The sequence below is a fragment of the Protomyctophum parallelum genome (genome assembly GCF_964188405.1).
Source record: "Protomyctophum parallelum genome assembly, chromosome: 7".
NCBI lineage: Eukaryota > Metazoa > Chordata > Actinopteri > Myctophiformes > Myctophidae > Protomyctophum > Protomyctophum parallelum.
In genome coordinates, this window is record NC_139705.1 from 15764257 (window position 1) to 15785256 (window position 21000).

Below are 21000 nucleotides of genomic sequence, written 5' to 3' on the forward strand. Positions count from 1 at the left end.
AAAACCTTTTCTTTTATTGAAAGAGTTGCAGAAGACAGACCACTAACACGGGTACATAAGATTAACAGAGGACAATTTTACATAGATCCAAAGCAGAAAGGAATTCAAAGACAATACACTATTTTTATTTTATTTTTTAAACACTTGTAGGAGGAAAATATGCAAATACCGCAGACAGTACAGCCCAGTTAAGGATACCAACAAATAAATAAATACATGAATAAAAACATAATGGGTAGATTTTTTATGGTAGGTAGGAATAGGATGAGTAAATGTATATATATTTATTTTAAATAGATGCTGTGTAGCAGCAGTGGAGCTTCTCACAAGACTTTAGTGGCAATGCAGTACTTTAAATACTGTACAATAAATGTTAAATATACTGTACACTAAAAGGGATGGTACTGCAGGACCTTCTCTTAATCATTAATGTCTGTACAATAGACATAATGACACAGTGCCACAAAGGTTTGAGTAGCTACATTAAAATAAATAACCAATGGATGACCTGGAGGATGTGCTGCTGCTTTGAGATATGTAAACATTTATTAACCCATTAAGACCAGCTGAGGCTTATTCTTCAAATGCCCTCTACTTTTATCATTTTTATCCCACGATTTTGTAACCCCTTTTTTCACCCGGTGCCAATTGCCTAAACTGTAGTCCTGGGCGGTACTCTCCCTCTGCCACCCGGGGGAGAGAGCCCCAAACTGTGCTTCCTTCAATGCATGAGGAGTGAGCAGGCCACTTCTTATCACCTGACAGGGGGCGACCAGTTCTTTTTACAAATGCCTTCTAGATCAGAACCTTTTTGTGCCAAGGATCCCCAAATTGATATATGTATATACTTGTCCGTGGACGCCCCCACCCCATCTGCAAATGTTTTGTGCCAGGCTCCCCCAGAAGAGAAGATTTGTGTTCAAAACAAATACAAAATTGTGGTAAACCACAGAGGTTGTGGGTTCGAATGCATCCGGCTTTGTCGAGGGTCTACACTACACGGACACAACTGGCCTGTGAAGTCGGGCGGGGAGGGTGATATATTGCACATACGGGATGTCAAACTCAAATACACAGTGGGCCAAAATAAATAAATTGGTACAAGTCAAGGGCCGGACTGTGTTTCAACATGCGGGCACCGCGGTCATGAGGACATCCCAGACAAACTCACCAAGCACTGCTTTCGTAGTAAAATGAGAACGTAAATCAAATCAGTTGCATTCATTTCTTATCATAGTCTTCTTCAGTAATATTCTTTCATTACAGCCACACTGTCTCCATACAGAAGAGACACAGGGGTTGCCTATCTGCCTACCACCTGACTTGAAAACCCCCGTCTTCAGAGTCCACCTTTCATTTAGCCATTTTTGGGGAGAGAGGTAGCTGAAAGTTGACCACAAGCGATATACTTTCACTGCTGATCAATAGTGAAGAGTAGACGGCCCTCGATATGTGCCAATGCACTCGCAGTGCATTGTGGGACTTGTAGTATTATAGTGGTCTGTACAATATACCAGAGGGCCAGTTCTAATATAATTAAATAGCATCCCGCGGGCCAAAGATAATTCATTCACAGGCCTGATTTGGCTCCCGGGCCTTGAGTTTGACATAATGGCCGCCACCCGTCAGCGGGGAGTGTTGGGCGGGATGAGAAAAATGAAGGCTCTACATCCTCCCGGTGGGGAATCCTCACTGGCAGCCTGGCAGGTGAGTCAGTAGGATACACAGAAATGTGGGTGGGGACGAATCAATTGACGATAATGACTACATTAACGACTACATTAGGGAGAGAATTATTCAACATATATTTTCAAAAATGTAAAAAAAAAATAGCAGATGTACAAGCCCGCAGCACGGCACAAAGTGACACGATGCAGGCTTGTAGATCTTCCATTGTTGAATAGCCAAGGAAAAAAAATCTTAAATGATTGGTTTTTAATGGGTTAAAGGAGGCTAAAGAACGAGGAATATATTATGTTCATTTGTATGTATTTACAGCCTGTATATCGGCGGTAATGATAATCTGCAGTTATGTGCTGTATAAAATAATATATGCAAGTTAACTCCTCATAATGCTGTGTGGAATTTAACGTTTACAAAAGCATGCTCAGTGCTTCGACTCCCGCAGGTGCAGGTCATGTGATATTAATCTCAGGGTTCACGGATGTCCAGTCAAGCCATGCAGATTAAAAACACTGCACCACTGAGACTTAATGCTTGCGACACAGTAGACCGGGTCCCGCCACCCTCCAGTCAAGAGACTATTGGAATGTACTGTATGCATGACAGACTATAAACGTCAGGCTCAACATGAACACAAACAAAACCAAAACGACAGCATTGCTTGCTTCCCTTTTTGTTGTTTATGTCAAACACGGCAGCGAGTGACATAATGAGACTTTTCCTGGCGAGGCAGTGTCCTTAACAAGTATCACATGATGGGTGATTTAAATACTTAGTTTCGTGCAGCTGCCGTGCGTTGGAAATAGCAGACCTACAAGTTCACAACTAGCTAGTTGTGAGCTTGTAGATCTGCCATTTCCGATGCGCGACACACGGCACACAACCAAGCATAACTTGAATGGGATGTTGGAGATGTTCACATGTTCCCTCTGCCCATCCCAGTTCTGGGAGATTGGCTAGAAGGAGCAGTCCCGCTCTGTCCCTCCCTGTCCCCCTCCTCGTGACCCAAGGACTGTGTGGGTGGGGAGGGTGGGGGGTAGGATGGAGGAGGAATGGTGAGGTGAGGGAGAGAAGGCAGCGGGGGTCTGGGAGAAGTAGGCAGAGGTGGTGGTGGAGTGGAGGACAGAACGCCGGCGGTAGGGGGATGGTGGTGTGAAGAGCGTGTTCGGGAGGTGGCGGGCGAGGCGTGCGTGCTCAGCGCGCGCTGCGTCTCGACGGGACAGTCGCTGATCTGCTCCAGCAGCGAGGGCATGTCTCCCTCGATCTTCTCCAGCACAGCGGCCATTTGCTTCTCGATCTGCTCGATCACGCTGTCCATTTGCCAGTCGCTCGTGGTGCCGCCGCCCCCCAGCCCTCCCACTCCCATGCCGTGGTCAAACCCGGTCCCGTACATGCCCATCCCTCCTCCACTCGCATACAGAGAGCTGTATGGAGTTCCGTACCCGGCCGCCAGCCCCAGCCCTACGGCGCCGACATCTGGGTTGTACGGGGGAGCATTTCGGCCCAAGCTAGCGGAGCCGCCTATTGTGTAACATAGCGGTCCTATTGGGACACCTCCTCCCCTGGCTGTATTGAACTCTGCACTATACCTGTCTGTCCCCCTGGCATCCCTATCCCTTCCGACAACGGGGCTAGCATCACTCTTCAGCACCACCTCGAGTCCTGCATCCGTTCCGACAGCAGCATCCACTCCTTCTGGTGCCACGGACACTCCAACAGGCCTCTCCGCCACTGCTTCTGGAAGCTGGGTTTGGCACCAGCTTCCTTCGCCCTCATCCTTCTCCTTTCCCTGGGTGGCCGGCCTCTTCTCAGACGGAGGCACAGTAGCGGCAGCATTTGCCGTGAGGGCTGTGGGTACTGAGCCAGGGAGGGTTGCACCCATCTTGCGTCTGCTACTGGTGTCAGGGGTGGTGCCTGTGTGTTTATTTTCAACATTAGGACCTAAGGAGGGTTCTGGTACACTGGAAGGATCAGGAATCACTAGTGGAGTTTGTGTGGATTCTGGTACAGATGTACTTTGACCCAAATTGGCAGCCATTCTTCTGGTTCCATCACCAGTAGCTGTCTTTGCCCCATACATATCAGGCTCCACTTCTGCAGGCCGTGGAGCTACATTCACTTGGCTAGGCTGAGATGGAGGCTCCTTAATATCTGTGGGTGAAAGCCCTACCGACAGACAGTACGTCTGTTGCTTTCTTACATCCTCATCTCTTCTGATCACATCTCCCATATCACGCTCCTCCTGCTGATCTACATCTGCCGGTGTATTTTCTACAGTAACCTCTAAAGGCACGTCGCTCAACGTCCCCTCTCCTTCACTGTCTCGCTGACGTCCCTGAGTCTCACCACTTGTACCGTGAGCCTCAACCACTCCTCCCACGTCTCCCCTCTGTGCCTCCGCTGAACCTTCAGCAAAGGCCTCTGGGTTCCGCAGGCGTTGCATGAAGGTGGTGACACGGATTGCTTTCTGAAGAAGAGACAGACAGACAGACATAGGAGGGTAAAGAAAGTGTACAGTAAACGCCAACAATTTGGATATTAGTTGTTTATGACCAAGCGTCATTTATAAGCTCTAGAAGTCAAGCAAATTACTAAGATCGCCTTCAAGGCACCATGATTAGGCATCATCATATTAAGCACTGATCATGTGACTCTAGTGAAGTGAACACTATGGAAAGACAAGTGCTTACTATGCACTTCCAGGAGCCTATGACAAGATATGTACTGGTTTCAAACAACCCGTTTGAACCCATTCTTCCCACAGTTACCCCTCTGTAGTTTGTTGATTGGTCGAAATATAGATGAACAGATAGATTCAAATCAGAGGGATGTTCCATCATGTTCAGATTTATCCGACTCCTCGCAATCTACAAACCCTTGAGGTGCAAGGAAGAGAGTGACCTCGGAAATTGTTTCTTAGTTTCACTGATTCTCTGGAAGTGGAAAGCCATTTGGACACAGATATATATCACACTGTTAACAGTATTTCTTAACTGGGTAGCTTCTGCATGGCTTCAAGTACGACTAGAATGTGACACTGAGACACAGTATGGTGCGGTGAGCCGGGAATCACTTTCAGAGGAATGACAAGAGGGCTGAATAGTCCCATCACTGCATGTCAATAGTCCACAAGTGGCTTTCCTTCTGTCCTTTCCCTTTTATATATGCTTCTCCTTAACCACACCAATCTTCATATAAACAAGACCAATTGTTTATTTTTCTTGTTTTGCAGTCAACCGCTCAGTTTAAAAGATTAGTGCAGATAAGGGAGAGGAAAGGAGCAGAGGGCCCACTTTGAACATCTGAGTCGAATCCAGTGAAGAAAAAGTGGGGCAGAGCGGATGGAACTCTTCTGGGACAGGCTGAGCGACAGTGGGCAGGACCAGAGCTTGTTGTGGGTAGCAGCCTCAACAATCTGACATGATCGACACATCTCTCTCTATGGCAGAATATCTTTTTAGGTTTGGTTGATTACTTCAGTGCTTTTCAAAGTCGGAACCTTGTAGGGGTACGTTCCAGGTGGTCCCCTCAGCAAAATGTTAAACTCAGTCTTTAAAACCACTTTAAACACTTTTTATATACATCATTTTTATTTTTTTTAAATAGCCAATCAACAAGCTGACAACATGTCACAATGCAACATGTTGTGAGCTTGTAGCTATTTTTCTCTTTTTTTTTAGCGATACCTAATCGCTCCAATGAACAGCTATGTGTATCCCTAGTATGTATACATAGTATGTCTCCATGTATGTCTGTTTGAGTACTTTTTTATATAAAAAAAGGTGTGAATATTTTGTAAACATTTGAACGACACAAATCTTGGTATGGTAAAATACAAATGCATACATGGTATTACGGTATTACATATTTAATTTGCGGGTCCTTGTATGAGAAGCACTGGATTAGTGAATTAGGATTGATTAGTGCACTGTTGATTGGCACCAAGTAGAGTTTATAATAAGTAAACAAAACACTTAATGCTAGAGAGGCCAATCAGCCATGATGATAAAGATGTTTCTGTACTGTGTCATGCCAGACAGACCGTGAGTCTGCACCCCAAAACTCCGACCACGCCCACTCTCTCTCACAGTGGAGCTACGATACCTTCAACTCCTGGCAACCAACATGGAGGGAGAGAGAAAGAGGGTTAATAATAAGAGATGTTATTCACGTTGTCACATCAGAACTATCAGCGTGACCTGCCTCACTCTCAGTCATCACCCTCACCCTCCTCCTCCTCGTGATCAACATCAGCCCATTAAAGCCAGGGAAGTATCCGTGTCATTTTAGATTTGAGCTGTATAGCACGTTCTTTCAGAAAACTCTTAGGGTGTAGAACAGATATAGAAGGTCACAGTGCCATCTGCTATTTTTGAGCAGAGTGAGCAAGTGTTTTTTAACATACATCTTCTCTTTTGGGGAGTCCCTGGCTCAAAACATTTTGAGATGTGATACGCACGCAGCCAAATACATGTCATTGTGGGGATCCTTAATTGGCACGAAAAAGCACTGATTTAGAAGACATTTGTATGGAATCGGACTCCGGTCTTAATGGGTTGAGGTCATTCACCACTGATAGCACTAGAGGATACAGATCATGATCATTTGGACTATATTTAGCATAATTGCTTTCTATGCCTGCACACAGAGTAAACTCCTCAGTGATAAATTAACGTAACCATTTGTAACGTGAGTGTACAAATGTCAGTGGTGGAAAAAATACTAAATTTTTTTACTTAAGGAAGTATCAATATTGCAATATAGAAATACTCTGTTACAACAAGTAAAAGTCCGGAATTCAAAATGTACTTAAAGTAAAAGTACAAAAGTATAGGCTTCAAAATGTACTTAAAGTGCCTAAAGTACCGGTACTCATTATGCAGAATGTCCCATTACACACGTTTTCAAATGTATACAAATCATTTGAAAACAGATGCGACGCATTGTGAGCTTGTCGATCGGCTATTTTCAAATGGCCAAAATGTCAAATGTCAAATTGTATTGTCTGTAGTTATGGTCATGGTCATAAACCATTGGCATTAGAGGAGCAGATAATGATAGAGGTCTCACCCGCCACTTGGCCTTGGCAAAGTTCTTCTCAAACTGGGCACACACGCCATCCTTCAGGTTTTTCTCCGATGCCCCATTACCTGCAATCCTTACACACACACACACACACACACACACACACACACACACACACCAAAAATACACAAGTGATCTAGTGTCCTGAAAATATGCATGTGAAAGCGCGTGTGCGTGTGTATGTGTGTGTGTGTGTGTGTGTGTGGCTGTGTGTGCGTGCGCATGCGTGCGTGCTTACCATTCATGCCACAGTGCATCTTGCGCTGTGATTCGCAGCATCTGATCCACTTCCATCAGTCGACACACAAGCTCCTTGGCTGAAAGGGCAGCAAAGAACAAACAACTGCATTCACATAACTTGAACTGATTTGTATTTATTTTATTTTTAAGATCTATTTTTGGCATGTCATGCTCAATTTCATATTGGAGAGTGTAGAGCGACAGCCGACAGGAAACCGAGGCAGCGAGAGGAGAGACCACGCACGACATGATGGCATGCCAGACCATAACATGGTCTGGCTGAAGCCCATTTTATTTTGTGCCAAAATCTACAAGATCTACAAACAGCTCTGAGAGTGCACAAATGGAACAAAATCCATTCGGTACCATTTAATCCTAGACCTGAAACCAGTAGCCTAATAAATCATGAATTCTACCCCATCATGTTTTGTGCATAATGTGAGAGGATACTACAACGATAGCAAGGCCTTTCAGCAGCGGAAGCACAAACATCAGACAGGCAGACACTAATCCGGCCTGCATGAAGTCGCATTTCCGGCCTTGACACCCATGCATGACTAAGTTCCAGTGAGTTTATTTTTCCAAGCGAAGACTCAACAATCTCAGCTAAGTCTTTGTTGCCCTCTAGTGGTTCAGTTGTGTACCTGCGGGTGAGATGTCGTCCCAGTATGGGGAATCAAACTCGTACTCGCCCGCAACAATGCGACAGAAGATGATGCGATTGTGGAGGTCCGTGTTCTCTTCTTCTGTCTCGTCGTAAAAAGGGGGGTTCCCCGATAGGCTGAAGGGAAAATATGTCTTCAATTCAGAATTAAATAAATAATTCAGATCAGAGATTCCAACTGAAGTGTTTACATGGACGCTAAATGAAAGTAATCCTGCATTTCATCTGCATATATCTTTTAACATGCGTATATCCTTACCCATTTTGTTCCGTTTTGCTGTGCTTCAATGGTTTTCTTAACATTGTGTGTAAATCCTCATGCCATGTAATAATTATAATGTCCAATACACAAAGAACGACACACTCACAATGATAATTTCTCTGCTATTGTTGCTCAGTTTGCTGTCACTTATTTCTATTTTGTCCCTCTCACCATGTATATTTCTGTAACTATGTAGGCCTACTTATATTTTGTCCTAATAAAAAAATAAAATCGGTCTATTTTCTTGATGGACCCACACCGTGTCCTCTCTCAGAGGACATGACCAAGAAGTATGCCATTCACTTCATGTGAATTGTGAATGAACTAAGCTGTGTCATGCTGCTATTATTACCGTAATGCTATAATGTGACACCATTAACAGACATGCAATGATGCACAAAAATAACAGATAGTCATAACAACCAGAGAGAAATGGCCAGAATAATTGTTGATCAGAGTCCACTAGAACTCTATATTTGGTATGCTTCTTTTTTGTTGTTGTTGCTCTGTAAACCAAATCTCTTCGTCGACCGACAGACGACGAACAAGCTCACAACAGGTCACGTTGCGGTGTGAGTAAACGTATGTTTTCTCATGCCAATAAAGCCCTTTGAATTTAATTGAATTTAATTGAGTTTGTAGAGCTGCTCTTTTTTTGTAGAACGTGTGCTTCAGAAGAGGGATGCTAGGGTTCATTTGGTTAATGTGAGACCTACATGCCACTTGGTTATAGTTAGTAATCCTACATTGAAGACACCACACGCCAAAACGAATGTCCTTGTGCAAAAATGTAACCAACAGATTCAAGTTTCTATTTGCCCAACGCTCAACAATACAGCCATTGGCAGTCGTTACTGGCTAGGGAATGCTTGGACTTTCCTCTACAATGAATACAATGTTAAAGATAAAATAAGTCAAGAAGACGTGCACTTATACTTGATAATAAAGTCTGATTTTGAAATGCCAAAATTGCATGGTATTGTATTGTGTGGAGTCTGGTGCAACACACAGGACTGCAGGACCTGGTGAGACGTAGGAGGGGCCCGGACAGGAGTCAACCCACAGAGCCTAGTGCTTCCACGCGCCAGATTGATGCGATCCTCCCGCATACCCCGTCCCGGCAGAGTAGTTCCGGGGGAACGGATTGTGTGGCCCTGGTTTTTCCCTAATGAGACTGAACGAGGGTACCTACTGGGACGTAAGTCGGGACGTGATCACGCCGGCTAGGTCACCTGAGTGAGGGGTACGATGTTGGAAGACCAGAAACCCTGATGACCTTGGGATACATCACTGAGGATACGTCCCAGTATGCACGTCCCATATGCATCCATGCCATGTATTTTGTTTTAGTCTTTCTCAAGAGAAACAAACTACAGTATGTCCGGTTTCAATAGTAGGTAAACATATTTAAGTTCCTTGCCTAAGTTCCTTGTAGTAGTGCAGGGTTACATGCAAGTTTGAGACAACAGGTGAATTTCCAAGAAGTTCCAAGGCACCACTCAGTTGAAAATAAATGTGCTTCAAGTTTTGGCTATGGAGCCTTCATCACGGTCCAATCATGTCCGGTTTCAACTTTGACGATAGTTAAACGAGTTTAACTATAGTTAACAATAGTTTAGTAGTTAGTCGATAGTAGTAGTGTGTGTGTGTGTGTGTGTGTGTGTGTGTGTGTGTGTGTGTGTGTGTGGATTTTGCTGGGAGACTAGATTGTATTAGACGTGCAATGTTTTAATGGAGACTTACAGTATGAACATTATGACGCCCACAGCCCAGCAGTCCACAGGACGGCCATATCGATGGCGGGCCACTACCTCAGGAGCTGGACAGACAGACAGACAGACAGACAGACAGACAGACAGACAGACAGACAGACAGACAGACAGACAGACAGACAGACAGATTTAGTGGGCTATAAAAATTCAATATGACTTTGTTTATGTTGATTTGTTGATATATACAATATACAAATAATACAAATATAATGAGACTCAACTTTTCTGTTAATTGAAAAAAGTTTTCAATATAGAATAGCTTTCTAGTTTTCTAGCTTTTTCTATATCGGTGGCCCCCGGTGAATGCAGTTGGTTGGATATTAAGGCCGCTATATAAATGCATCAGTGGGAGGGGTGGAATGATTGAAGAAATCTGGGCTCTCCATTCACAGACCATTAAACCACATTATTCATTCCTTCCAGCCTGAAATACTGGACCCTATCTCTCTCCCCCCCCCCCCCCCCCCCCCCCCTCTGCCACTGAAGGCTTAGATTTGCTTATTTATTTGTACAATCATGTGGCACAGGGTTATTAAGAACTGAAATGCCTGAGACATTCATTCACTGCTGGGCACTGGGCCACAGCACATGCCCAACTCACTTCAAGGGAAAGGCTCGCTCAACTCAAGTTGACAGTCTGAGAGGGTTCAGGCGTATGCTGGGTGCAGATTCAGGGAATACGTATAGAAAGGGAGTGGTCGATGCCACATTTTGCACACACTCTCCCTGGATGCCAACGATGAACCTCCGCCCCAAATCTTCCAGAACGGCCTGTTATAGTGCCACCAGGAGGCTGACTTTATTTCATTTTATATTACTCCTCCATATTTTGTCCAAAAATCCTGCAAATCGTTAACCAGTATCTCTATAGTCATGTGCTCAAGACAGATCTGTCCGATATTTCATATTCCATCCTGATTGGCTAACATTGGCTTTCAAAGTTTACATGCAGGATTAGCCCGTTTTGAAAAAAAAGATGAACGCAGTGTGCAATTTACATTCCTACTAGGCAGAGGAATATATCCCACCCTATTTCACATTGGCCTGTTATAGCGCCACCAACAGGTGGATTTTTGCAATACAATGTTTTTGAACAAAATGCCTCAAATCATCCAATTGCCATCCAAGGCATAAGAAGAAATGGCACCCTTTTCACATTGGCTTATTATAGCGCCACCAGGAGGCCACAACCTGACCTGCCGTGGTGGAGACCTGTGCCCCGAGGGGCACTTTCTATAGTTTAATAATGAGACACTGCTGTATGGTCTATTTAATTAATCAGAAATTCTATATAATTATGTCATTTCCGCTTGTACTGTATGTACATTCTGTGTTCATAAATAAAAAAGTCTGTGACCTGATGTATATCAAACTGATCTGGGGGTCGATGAAATTAGAAAGTGAAAATCAGTGATTCATCACATACCCAGCCTTTATTTTTCCTGGGTGCAGAGCTGAAGCTTAATTGTCTTTTTTTGCTTTAATTTGAGAAGTAAATCAGTCGACACTGATTGGTGTCTGCATTCTTCTTGTTCACACATCTCTGAATCACTTTCATTGTCACATCACAGGTTTTCAGGTGTAAAGAAGAGGTGAAATGTATTTCTTCAAAGCAACTTTCCCAAAGAGACTGAAGCCCAAACGCACTCTTGGCAGAACAAAAACAGTAGCAGAAGCCATGAAAAAGTGTGAAAGAGAGAGATATATATTAAATACAGTGAGTGAGACAGAGAGAGTTGCCTAGTACCAAGGTATTCTGGCGTTCCACAGGGCTCCGTGATGGAACCGTTCTCAAACTTGGACAGGTAGAAGTCTCGCAGAACCACTTTCTTGTGGTTGTTTTCTGTGTAGTACATCAGGTTCTCTAGCTGCGTAGAATGAAAGACAAGTTCAGTAATCTTCTAGACACACAGAACACGCACATGCACACGTGCATGTACGCACGCTTCTTGGAAAGCCTTCTGGTGATGTACGTACAGTATGATCGATGTGTGCTGACCTAAATTATCAATGTCAGATGGGATGACGTCAAGCCAATGCTCTTACTGGCTTTTGTATGTCAGGTCTGTTTGACTAAACCGTCAAAGTCCTATCTAATTGTATTAAATTATGTCAAACTCACCAACATTGCAGCTGTACAAAAAGCTTGAATGATGCTCTTTCTATCTGCAAAGTGTTTGTTTCATAAAAATCCAACATAGACATGTTGTGAGCCACTTTATGTCAAGAAATTCCTTGCAGGTGATTTCTTTCGAAGTGTCAGAGTTTGGAAGCGCTCCCTTTCAGTAACGCAGCATCCTGCTGCCTCCTGCATTATGTGCAAATTCAAAACAGGTGGTAGGCTACGCAGTACCGTTGAGTGATTATTCAATGAGCGCTTCCAAACTCCAATACTTGTAAAAAAAAATCACCTGCAAGGAATTTCTTGACATAAAGTAGCTCATAACATCGGTCATTTTAAATAGGGTGTGGTCATTTTCAGGTATTTCGTCCCGGATAGAGAATTAGCCATAGTTCCCAAGTTGTTCGCGGCGGTCATACAGTTGAGATATTCTCTCCTAAATGAAGTGCATACATATCTTCTACATATCTGGTCCTCTACTATAGACCAAAAGTGTCCCGTGGCTTGTTGGATAATATCAGATTAAATCAGCGTTTGGTCAATGTACAGTACATTGTACTGTACATTGACAATAAATTGAATCTCATCTCATCTCAGAGGATGGAGTGCATGGATGGTAGCTGCAGCTCACTCCTCCTGACAGGAATGCTAGTTAAGTTTGAAAGGCACAAGTTGAGTAGGCCTATAGGGTAATCATTCGGGTTATCAGGGAATGGAAATTGCCACCCCTATAGTATTCACATTTACCCTCCTATACACAGGTTTAATGTTTGTCTTTAGTTCAAAGTTTGTTTAGTAAACGCATTGACAATGAAGGGAAAATTCATATTGTGTCGTTTACGTCATATTGTCTCTTTATTGTTAATGGCGTTTAATGTTTGTGTTGGCACCGTTTGTTGTATCACCTAAGTTACATCACCTAATCAACATTCATATATGAAGATCACGACACTGACCTCATCGAACCCTGGATATCCATACAGGGAGAAGACTGGATCATCACCTAGAGCTGCATATATGGAGTCGGCCAGCAATTCTACATCTGACCTCAAACCCTTAGATCTCCATATATAGAGCTGACCTGTTCTGACATTCCATATGTTCATCCTTCCCCACCCGATGTCTCCCTTTTGACTGATACCTGTCCATTCAAACTCTAGACGGGGCCACCCCAAAGTTATTTGTGCAGCCGTGCCCGGCAGGCGGCGAAAACTAGAGTTCTCAACAGACCCGAAAATGAAGGCCCGGCCCTACCCGAGCCCTCATCAAACCCTGTACACTCAAGACACCCGCTGCAACCCTTAAATCTCCATTTATGGAGCTGACCTGAAATTCCATATGTTGATCTGACCTCATCAAACCTTGTACACTCAAGACCTTTAGGGCGAGGTCGCTTTTCGCCCTCAGGGCGAAATAATAATAATAAATATATTAATAGTTGCATACAACCAGTAGTTGTATGCAACTATTAATATATTATTAATATATATTACTTCCCTGTTCATTGTTAGTTAACAAAAACTAATGAGATAACGAAAACTAAAATCGACAAAAAACTGAACTAAATGTCTGTTGTCTTTGTTCCAAACCTTACGCCAGTGTGTGTGTGTGTGTGTGTGTGTGTGTGTGTGTGTGTGTGTGTGTGTGTGTGTGTGTGTGTGTGTGTCGCATGCTCATTTTTAAGCGGAGCTGCACACAGTGATTAGTGATTTCCATGTGAACAGACAGGCTGGTTGGTCGAATGTTGGCATTAGGAAACAATCTGTATCTGGCCTGCCGTGTCCCTCTCCAGTCCTGCACAGATTTAGGGGAAAACACTGGATTTTAAATGTAACGTGGTGCAGCTAGATTAAACCGTTATGTCATACTGTAGGCCTAGTAGATAATGACATTTTGTCATTACTACTCCACAAATTAAGCAGTTTAAGCCATTAAAACAGGGAAGGCATCGGTGTCATTTTATATTTTAACCACTTTAACCATTATGCAGCGCTATGAGCTTTAAGATCTGCTATTTACTTGAATTCTTTTTTTGCCAATCTTTGAATATATTGCCTACATTTAAAGCGAACCAAATCTTTGCTCCTGGGCATCCCTGGAACTGAATTTTATGAGATGGGGGACGGAGGGAAAATACATATAATCGGAGGTCCTTGGCTTGACATGAAAAAGTTTGAGAACCACTGATATATAACAACATAAGGTTTTCACATAATTTAGGATTTAGAAGACATTTGCAGAATCGGCCTCAGGTCTAAATGGATTAAGATACCTTGGCTTGAAAGAGAGCTCATATGTATTTCTTCAGTGGTTTGTGTTCTGCTTATTGGCCAAGAAAAGATCCAAATTGAGAACTGATTCCTCCAAACAGGTTAATCAGAGACATTTGTGAAGTTCCGATGCCTACCAGTGGGGGGCGTCTGAAGCCTTGAGAGACACTTTATTACTCTACTCAGATAGAAGTGATAAAAATATGGCTGAAGATCATGTTTCTTCTTGTATGTACGTGTGTGTGTGTGTGTGTGTGTGTGTGTGTGTGTGTGTGTGTGTGTGTGTGTGTGTGTGTGTCGCATGCTCATTTTTAAGCGGAGCTGCACACAGTGATTAGTGATTTCCATGTGAACAGACAGGCTGGTTTGGTCGAATGTTGGCATTAGGAAACAATCTGTATCTGGCCTGCCGTGTCCCTCTCCAGTCCTGCACAGATTTAGGGGAAAACACTGGATTTTAAATGTAACGTGGTGCAGCTAGATTAAACCGTTATGTCATACTGTAGGCCTAGTAGATAATGACATTTTGTCATTACTACTCCACAAATTAAGCAGTTTAAGCCATTAAAACAGGGAAGGCATCGGTGTCATTGAGAGACACTTTATTACTCTACTCAGATAGAAGTGATAAAAATATGGCTGAAGATCATGTTTCTTCTTGTATGCACGTGTGTGTGTGTGTGTGTGTGTGTGTGTGTGTGTGTGTGTGTGTGTGTGTGTGTGTGTGTGTGTGTGTGCATGACTGCATGTCAGATTAGACTGCAGTAAAACAGCTTAGTCCCTTGTTAAAAAACAGTGGAAGCAGAGTCATTAAGTGAGGATTGCATTGCATCTGTAATGCTTTTGTCTCCACAGAGAGTCAGTTGACAAAACATGCACAAAACATGCACAATTATGCTGCAAAACAATTAAGCACCAGAATAGTTTATCTCTTTTTATACCATCTTCATGTTGTTCATTGAATCCAAATGAGCATTTTAGTACTTCTACTTCTTCTTTGCCTTTCTTTTTCCATGGCATGATGACAAATCATCACAGGCACACACGCGCAATTTGAAATACAATAAAGCTATATATCGTACTGAACATAAACATATATGTTATGTAAACAAGTATTGTTTGGAGTCCGAAAGGCTAAATCTCATCAAATGGTGGTCCGTGGCTCAAATGCCCGATAAACAGTGGACCTTGAAAAAGGTTGAAAACTGCATGCTTTAAACTAGCAGAGGAAGAATGAGAGATAAAGTATGAAAGAAAGCATGCAAGGGGGGGAGAGAGAGAGAGAGAGAGAGAGAGACAGAAAGAGAGAGACATAGAGAGTTAATGTGTACCTTAAGGTTTCTGTGTACTATGTTGAGAGAGTGTAGGTAGGCCACCGCCTCCAGCACTTGTCTGATGACATTGGATGCATCTCGCTCTGTGTAATTCCCCTGGTCCAGTATCCAGTCAAACACATCTCCCCCTGTGGCGCTGCGTGTTCACGCATGCGTGCACACAAACACACACACACACGCACGCACGCACGCACGCACGCACGCACACACACACACACACACACACACACACACACACACACACACACACACACACACACACACACACACACACACACACACACACACACACACACACACACACACACACACACACACACACACACACACACACACACACACACACACACACACACACACACACACAAGCCTGCTTGTTACTTAGATGCTGCTTCCTCAATACATACATGTGTTCTCGTGCACCAAAAATAGCAGATCTAAAAAAGCACAGCTTGCAGATCTGTTATTTTTGGTGCGCCGCGCACATACTAGTAAGTATCACTCGGGCTTATTATTAATGGAAACGAGAGCCAGTTGACTCCGTTGCACATGCAGCGGCGCATTAGATCACATTAAACATTGAGTAATGCAATTATCAAAACCACCGTACTTCACTTGTTTAATACCTTCAGTAGGAGCAATAAGCCTCTTCAGACACAGAGATAGCCCTACCGAGGCAATTTACAAATTAACACTGTGAGTCTGTGACTCATTCCTCTGAACGACTTGATTAACTTTGGGAAGACAGTGAAATATGTGTGTGATTATACATGTAGTGAGCAGGAACAATGTGTGTGTGATTATACATGTAGTGAGCAGGAACAATGTGTGTGTGATTATACATGTAGTGAGCAGAACAATGTGTGTGTGATTATACATGTAGTGAGCAGGAACAATGTGTGTGTGATTATACATGTAGTGAGCAGGAACAATGTGTGTGTGATTATACATGTAGTGAGCAGAACAATGTGTGTGTGATTATACATGTAGTGAGCAGGAACAATGTGTGTGTGATTATACATGTAGTGAGCAGGAACAATGTGTGTGTGATTATACATGTAGTGAGCAGGAACAATGTGTGTGTGATTATACATGTAGTGAGCAGGAACAATGTGTGTGTGATTATACATGTAGTGAGCAGGAACAATGTGTGTGTGATTATACATGTAGTGAGCAGAACAATGTGTGTGTGATTATACATGTAGTGAGCAGGAACAATATGTGTGTGATTATACATGTAGTGAGCAGAACAATGTGTGTGTGATTATACATGTAGTGAGCAGGAACAATGTGTGTGTGATTATACATGTAGTGAGCAGAACAATGTGTGTGTGATTATACATGTAGTGAGCAGGAACAATGTGTGTGTGATTATACATGTAGTGAGCAGGAACAATGTGTGTGTGATTATACATGTAGTGAGCAGGAACAATGTGTGTGTGATTATACATGTAGTGAGCAGAACAATGTGTGTGTGATTATACATGTAGTGAGCAGAACAATGTGTGTGTGATTATACATGTAGTGAGCAGAACAATGTGTGTGTGATTATACATGTAGTGAGCAGAACAATGTGTGTGTGATTATACATGTAGTGAGCAGGAACAATGTGTGTGTGATTATACATGTAGTGAGCAGAACAATGTGTGTGTGATTATACATGTAGTGAGCAGAACAATGTGTGTGTGATTATACATGTAGTGAGCAGAACAATGTGTGTGTGATTATACATGTAGTGAGCAGAACAATGTGTGTGTGATTATACATGTAGTGAGCAGAACAATGTGTGTGTGATTATACATGTAGTGAGCAGGAACAATGTGTGTGTGATTATACATGTAGTGAGCAGGAACAATGTGTGTGTGATTATACATGTAGTGAGCAGAACAATGTGTGTGTGATTATACATGTAGTGAGCAGGAACAATGTGTGTGTGATTATACATGTAGTGAGCAGGAACAATGTGTGTGTGATTATACATGTAGTGAGCAGGAACAATGTGTGTGTGATTATACATGTAGTGAGCAGAACAATGTGTGTGTGATTATACATGTAGTGAGCAGAACAATGTGTGTGTGATTATACATGTAGTGAGCAGAACAATGTGTGTGTGATTATACATGTAGTGAGCAGAACAATGTGTGTGTGATTATACATGTAGTGAGCAGAACAATGTGTGTGTGATTATACATGTAGTGAGCAGAACAATGTGTGTGTGATTATACATGTAGTGAGCAGGAACAATGTGTGTGTGATTATACATGTAGTGAGCAGGAACAATGTGTGTGTGATTATACATGTAGTGAGCAGAACAATGTGTGTGTGATTATACATGTAGTGAGCAGGAACAATGTGTGTGTGATTATACATGTAGTGAGCAGGAACAATGTGTGTGTGATTATACATGTAGTGAGCAGGAACAATGTGTGTGTGATTATACATGTAGTGAGCAGAACAATGTGTGTGTGATTATACATGTAGTGAGCAGAACAATGTGTGTGTGATTATACATGTAGTGAGCAGGAACAATGTGTGTGTGATTATACATGTAGTGAGCAGGAACAATGTGTGTGTGATTATACATGTAGTGAGCAGAACAATGTGTGTGTGATTATACATGTAGTGAGCAGGAACAATGTGTGTGTGATTATACATGTAGTGAGCAGGAACAATGTGTGTGTGATTATACATGTAGTGAGCAGGAACAATGTGTGAGTGATTATACATGTAGTGAGCAGAACAATGTGTGTGTGATTATACATGTAGTGAGCAGAACAATGTGTGTGTGATTATACATGTAGTGAGCAGAACAATGTGTGTGTGATTATACATGTAGTGAGCAGAACAATGTGTGTGTGATTATACATGTAGTGAGCAGAACAATGTGTGTGTGATTATACATGTAGTGAGCAGAACAATGTGTGTGTGATTATACATGTAGTGAGCAGAACAATGTGTGTGTGATTATACATGTAGTGAGCAGAACAATGTGTGTGTGATTATACATGTAGTGAGCAGGAACAATGTGTGTGTGATTATACATGTAGTGAGCAGGAACAATGTGTGTGTGATTATACATGTAGTGAGCAGAACAATGTGTGTGTGATTATACATGTAGTGAGCAGGAACAATGTGTGTGTGATTATACATGTAGTGAGCAGGAACAATGTGTGTGTGATTATACATGTAGTGAGCAGGAACAATGTGTGTGTGATTATACATGTAGTGAGCAGAACAATGTGTGTGTGATTATACATGTAGTGAGCAGAACAATGTGTGTGTGATTATACATGTAGTGAGCAGGAACAATGTGTGTGTGATTATACATGTAGTGAGCAGGAACAATGTGTGTGTGATTATACATGTAGTGAGCAGAACAATGTGTGTGTGATTATACATGTAGTGAGCAGGAACAATGTGTGTGTGATTATACATGTAGTGAGCAGGAACAATGTGTGTGTGATTATACATGTAGTGAGCAGGAACAATGTGTGAGTGATTATACATGTAGTGAGCAGAACAATGTGTGTGTGATTATACATGTAGTGAGCAGAACAATGTGTGTGTGATTATACATGTAGTGAGCAGAACAATGTGTGTGTGATTATACATGTAGTGAGCAGAACAATGTGTGTGTGATTATACATGTAGTGAGCAGAACAATATCTCCCGCGCAACCAGTGGTGGAAAGAAACTATACAGCAAGTACATTTACTTAAGTACTGTACTTAAGTACGATGTTGAGGTATTTGTACTTGAGTATTAACAATTTCCAATATTGATACTCCACATCATCTCGGATCCAAATATTGTACTTTTACTCCACTACATTTTTTTGAAAACTTTAGTTACCTTTAGTTATCTTTATCTATATTTAGTTGACTTTGTAGATTTTGATTATTATTACAAAACCTAAATTAACCACTTCAGCCCTATATGCATTTCAGTCATTTGAAAATAGCCAATCTACAAGATCAAAGTGCTTGAGCTTGTAGATCTGCTATTTTCAAAAGATTTGTATGCATTTTAAAACCACAAACGGGACATTCTGCATAATGAGTACTTTTACCTTTGGTACTTTAAGTACATTTTCGATGCCAATACTTTTGTACTTAAAGTAAATTTTGAATCCTACAGTACAAAGTACAAAATGTGAGTACTTTTTCCACCACTGTATTGCGGGCATCGATCCATCCAGGGCCCTCTGTTCTGTTGAGAGAGAGACTGTCATGGTGGATGGGAGCTTCAGCAGCGTCACAGTGAGTGAGTAACGGGGAAGAGCAAATATCTCATCAAATCTAACGCTGGTCCTCCCGTGAAGGCGAAGCACAGAACACTGATAATAGCAGGTCATATCGCACCCCTGGCCCTGGAGCTCACTGAGTGTGTGTGTGTGTGTGTGTGTGTGTGTGTGTGTGTGTGTGTGTGTGTGTGTGTGTGTGTGTGTGTGCGCACGCACATGCATGTTTAACGACACACACGGGGTGCCGCACAGGGATATTTAAACCTGAAAAAAAAGAACACAAAACCTGACCTTATTGGGACATTTTGAAGCCCCACGTGGACATGTCTCATTTAATGCCACCTGGACAGTGGTCTAGAAGTTTGAGATGGGAACAGGGGTCATCAATATGTCCGCACATGGACAAAATGTGCCAAAACATTTGCCACGGCACGGAATTACAATGTTCTTATTTGGATCATAATAGCCAATTACCGAAGTTTCCAGGTTTTCTTCAGTATATGTATGACACTGATTTACGATGACACTATGTGGCACATTAGGAGTGCAACTAGTACTGTACTAGTGGTTCTCAAATGTTGTATTTGCAAGGACCCCCTTAAAGTGCAAGACCACTTTGGTACAGGTTTAGGCTTGTATAGTTACCTCGGCATGATGTAACTCCAAAAAATAAAACAGTAGGAAGTTTGGTGATGTTCTACATTGTCTGAATCAACTTTGTTTGTGTTTGTTTATGCACTAAAAGAGTGACTTTGAGCGCTGTTTCTTCATACAATGTAAGTGTTTCTAGTAATATTATCGTCCACTCATTTTGTGTGTCTGTGGCAAAATTATGTCCACCACAAGCCAGCATGTCAAAGTCAAAGTTGTGCGATTTGTCACACACGTTACCGCAGTGACATTTGACCTGTATATATTGTATTGTATGCTACTGTTCCTTGTGTAACAGGCTGTGAAACAACACAGAGATTGGACAACACAGTCTGTTCTAAACTAGAAAGACTAGTAAAAGATTCAGTTTGGGGTCAGGGTTCGGATTAGGAATTTAGAGGATAGGTTCAGGGCTTGGGGTTATATAACCTGACTCTGCCAGATGGGGCGATATTAAGTTCACAAGTTCACAATACAGCCTCCATCTGAGATCGCCCAGAGATTGGCGTTAACTTGGAACTGACAGCAACGGGCGGGATCTTGGCGAGGCCGGGTGTGACAGCATCGAAGAAGCGCATGTTGCAATTTCATTTCCCAGCGCCTTGCCGGTCTGCCCGCCTGAAACGTTAACTGTACTATAATGGCCCAGCGCCTTAAAATTAAAAAATTGTCTT

At 42.5% G+C, this 21000-nt stretch overlaps 1 protein-coding gene across 1 annotated transcript in view; it reads right to left on the minus strand.

Annotated features, from left to right (window-relative positions):
- Positions 1-1879: 1879 nt before the first annotated feature.
- Positions 1880-21000, minus strand: part of camkvl (CaM kinase-like vesicle-associated, like) — a 94410-nt gene continuing 75289 nt past the window's right edge. Inside the window, exons 6-12 of the mRNA XM_083768552.1 lie at positions 15430-15568; positions 11454-11574; positions 9678-9753; positions 7653-7789; positions 7007-7085; positions 6754-6841; positions 1880-4150 (exon numbers count right to left, since the gene is read on the minus strand). Of these exons, the coding sequence (XP_083624678.1) occupies positions 2600-4150; positions 6754-6841; positions 7007-7085; positions 7653-7789; positions 9678-9753; positions 11454-11574; positions 15430-15568 (2191 nt within the window). The 3' untranslated portion in view covers positions 1880-2599. The remainder of the gene's footprint in view (positions 4151-6753; positions 6842-7006; positions 7086-7652; positions 7790-9677; positions 9754-11453; positions 11575-15429; positions 15569-21000) is intronic.